Here is a 3,020-nt window from a genome sequence, read left to right as displayed (position 1 = left end):
TCAATAAATATGACATAACATATAATATCAATAAATATAATATGCGCATTGTATAGTCACATTTTTAGAAAGATAAATCATCAACATTATATAAGCTTATAAATTCAACACATAATAAATATGAACATAAATAGAATATAAATATTAATAAATACACTAATATATCAATATCTAGGTGAATAATGTGAATTGATACACATTAAAGTAATAAATACATGTATAAATAAATTAATAAAGAGAAAAATGTGGATAAAATATAAATAATAAATGAAATAATAAATAAAATAACACCAGTAACATGAGAAAATAAATAATAAGTAAAGTCCGATGAAACATGTACATTAACAACAATAATATAAAATGTTAACATCTACAATGGCCCACTTTCTGACTACATCCCATTTTCGGGGATGAAGGGCTCTCTGCAAAAGGCCATGGTCCTGACAACCCATGGCAGGGGATGCACGACAAGCCATGGCAGGGATGGACAGGGACCTGGTTACCCGAGGTCAACCGAGGCTCCTTCGTTGCTGCCCTATGGTTCTGCCAGGGCTGGGTGGGGTTGTGACGTAAAGGTGTTTAGTCATAATGCCACAGATGTAGCTTCGCCCCATTGGCTCCTCAGCCAAGCACATACAACCAAATGTCTGATCCTGTGGTTCCTCTCCTACTGACCAGGATTACCACGGCAACAACACATCATCAGTAGGGTAAAACTAACCTGTCTCATGACAGTGTAAACCCAACTCCAGTTCCTTAATAGTGGGTGAACTATCCAATGCTTAGTGAATTCTGCTTCACAATGATAGGAAGAGCTGACAGTGAGGGATCAAAAAGCGATGTCGCTAAGGAACACTTGGCCGCCACAAGCCAGTTATCCCTGTGGTAACTTTTTGGACACCAGTTGCTTAAACCCAAAGGTCAGAGGAATCATGAGCCCCCGCCCCTTCACAGTCTGTATTCATACTGAAAATCAAGATCAAGTGAGCTTTTGCCCTTCTGCTCCATGGGACGTTTCTGTCCTCCCTGAGCTCACCTTAAGACACCTGCATTACTGTTTGATAGGTGGATCGCCCCAGTCAAACTCCCCACCTAGCACTGTCCGGAGAGCAGGTCTCGCCCAGCCCAGCTTGGCAGGAGAAGCGAGACCGCTCACATCCTGGGTCAGAAACTGGGAACGCTGGGGTGAGGGCAAGTCGGTGGGAGGCGGGAACAAGGCCTGCAAGCCCAGCGAGAAGGTGGAGGTGCTCCTCAAATGCGGTGGCAGGCAGGGAAGGTGGGGAGGCACCAGTCACCTACGAGAAGAAAAGGACAACAACAGGTTTAAGGTTAGAGGTAGGGTTAGGGCTAGGATTATGTTTACTGTTAGGTTTAGGTTAATGGTCAGGATTACGGTTATGTTTAGAACTAGGGCTAGAGTTAGTTTTAGGTTAATGGCTAGGTCTAGTGCTTTAGGTCAAAGGTCAATATTAGGGTTAAGGTTAGGGTTAGGTCTAGGGTTAGTTGGTTTTAGGGTTAGGGTTAGGTTGAGGGCTAGGGATACAGTTAATATTAGTGTTAGGGTTAGGATTAGAGGAAGAGTTATATTTAGGGCTATTTTTAGTTTTAGTTATAGTGCTACTTTTAGGGTTAAGGTTATGTCTAGGGTTTTGTTTAGGTTTAGATTTAAGGTTAGGTTTAGGGCTAGGTTTAGTTTCAGGTGTTGTGGTACTTTTAGGGTGAGGTTAGTGTTAGTATTAGGGTTAGGTTTAGGGTTGGGTTTAGGTTTAGGTTTAGGGTTAGGGTTAGCATTGAGGATAGGGTTAGTGGCAAGGTTAGGTTTAATTTTGGGGCTAGGACCAGGGACAGGGTTAGGTTCAGGTCCTTGACCTTGTCTGGCAAAGATTGGTAACTAGTATTTGTTATGCTAGCAATCCATTACTTGGGAGGCTGAGGAAGGAGGACCGTGCCTGGGAGTTCAGCCTGGGCCATACAGCAGATGGGCAGGATAGAGGAAAGGGAGAGAGAGGCCTCACCCTCTGTGAAAAGAGAAGAATGCATTTTTTTAAAGTTTGTGATCATGAACAAGGTTGGATGTGCTTGTACATTAATGTGGCTAGGCTAAGGCAGGAGGCTGTAGCTTCTAATACTGACATATTCCTGGCTGAGGGATGGGGATGAATCACTCCAGAGAATGGTCCTAACTTCCCTTCCCCTCTGAGTAGGACCCAGTGTCGTGTTCTTCTTCAAGTGGTATTTTGAGTGCCTCTGAATCTTCTCTGACCTATAACACTTAAAGAGGTTTCCCATGACGGCACTTCATATGTTTATTTAATATCAGGCACCAGAACTCCTTGGACTTAGTTGTTTGTCTCCTGATGTTGGACCTTCCTAGATCTTACCTTTTTTAAGGTGGAAGACACTTTTAAGAGGTGATGGTGGCAGGGTAAGTCTGACCAGCTGGACTTTTAAACAAAATCTCAAGGACAGTGGTCCAGGGTGTCTGCCCACTGCTGGAAGAAATGCAGTGGGTTGTGGCAGGTGAAAGGGAGGGTGGTGGGACATGCTGTGAGAGGTTGGCTGGGCTAGATCTTACAGGTCTTGTCAACCATGTATAGTTTGGGCATAATTATCAGTATAGGAAAATAGTTTCTTTTTTATTTCTTTTTTTATTAGTGTCAAGGACACTGAGTGCAAGGTCACAGGCAGAGGCAGAGGCAGTATTGTCAAACATATTGGAGTCAATATGCCTTTCACAAATACTTAAATTTATTAACAATAATTCAAATCACACATTACAAATTCAGACACACCAAATCAGGAGAATATTGTGGGAGTTTTCAGGTGTGTGCACAAACAGAGGTCATCCTGAAGATCCCCAAAATGCTAGGAGTGGATCAGGGGAAAGCATGTGGAGGGAGGTTCAGGAGTCTTGGTGGTTTTTGAGAGCAGTGGACGGGTGAGTCTGGTGTCAAAGCCAGAGCTGCACAGTGGCTTCAATAACTTCTTTACACACTGATGGGATGAAATTGAGACCTTTT

General features: G+C 43.1%; 1 protein-coding gene across 1 annotated transcript in view; it reads right to left on the bottom strand.

Moving 5' to 3' along the window:
* Nucleotides 1–2,289, bottom strand: part of LOC103740061 (CD109 antigen-like) — a gene marked incomplete at its 3' end in the record, with an annotated part of 109,300 nt that extends 107,011 nt beyond the window's left edge. Inside the window, 2 exon segments of the mRNA XM_029567150.1 lie at nucleotides 1,093–1,295; nucleotides 2,134–2,289. Of these exon segments, the coding sequence (XP_029423010.1) occupies nucleotides 1,093–1,295; nucleotides 2,134–2,289 (359 nt within the window).
* Between the last annotated feature and the right edge of the window lie 731 nt (nucleotides 2,290–3,020).

This window comes from Nannospalax galili, unplaced genomic scaffold (genome assembly GCF_000622305.1).
Source record: "Nannospalax galili isolate Female #2095 unplaced genomic scaffold, S.galili_v1.0 scaffold961, whole genome shotgun sequence".
Lineage (NCBI taxonomy): Eukaryota > Metazoa > Chordata > Mammalia > Rodentia > Spalacidae > Nannospalax > Nannospalax galili.
This window is presented reverse-complemented; position numbering and strand designations above follow the sequence as displayed.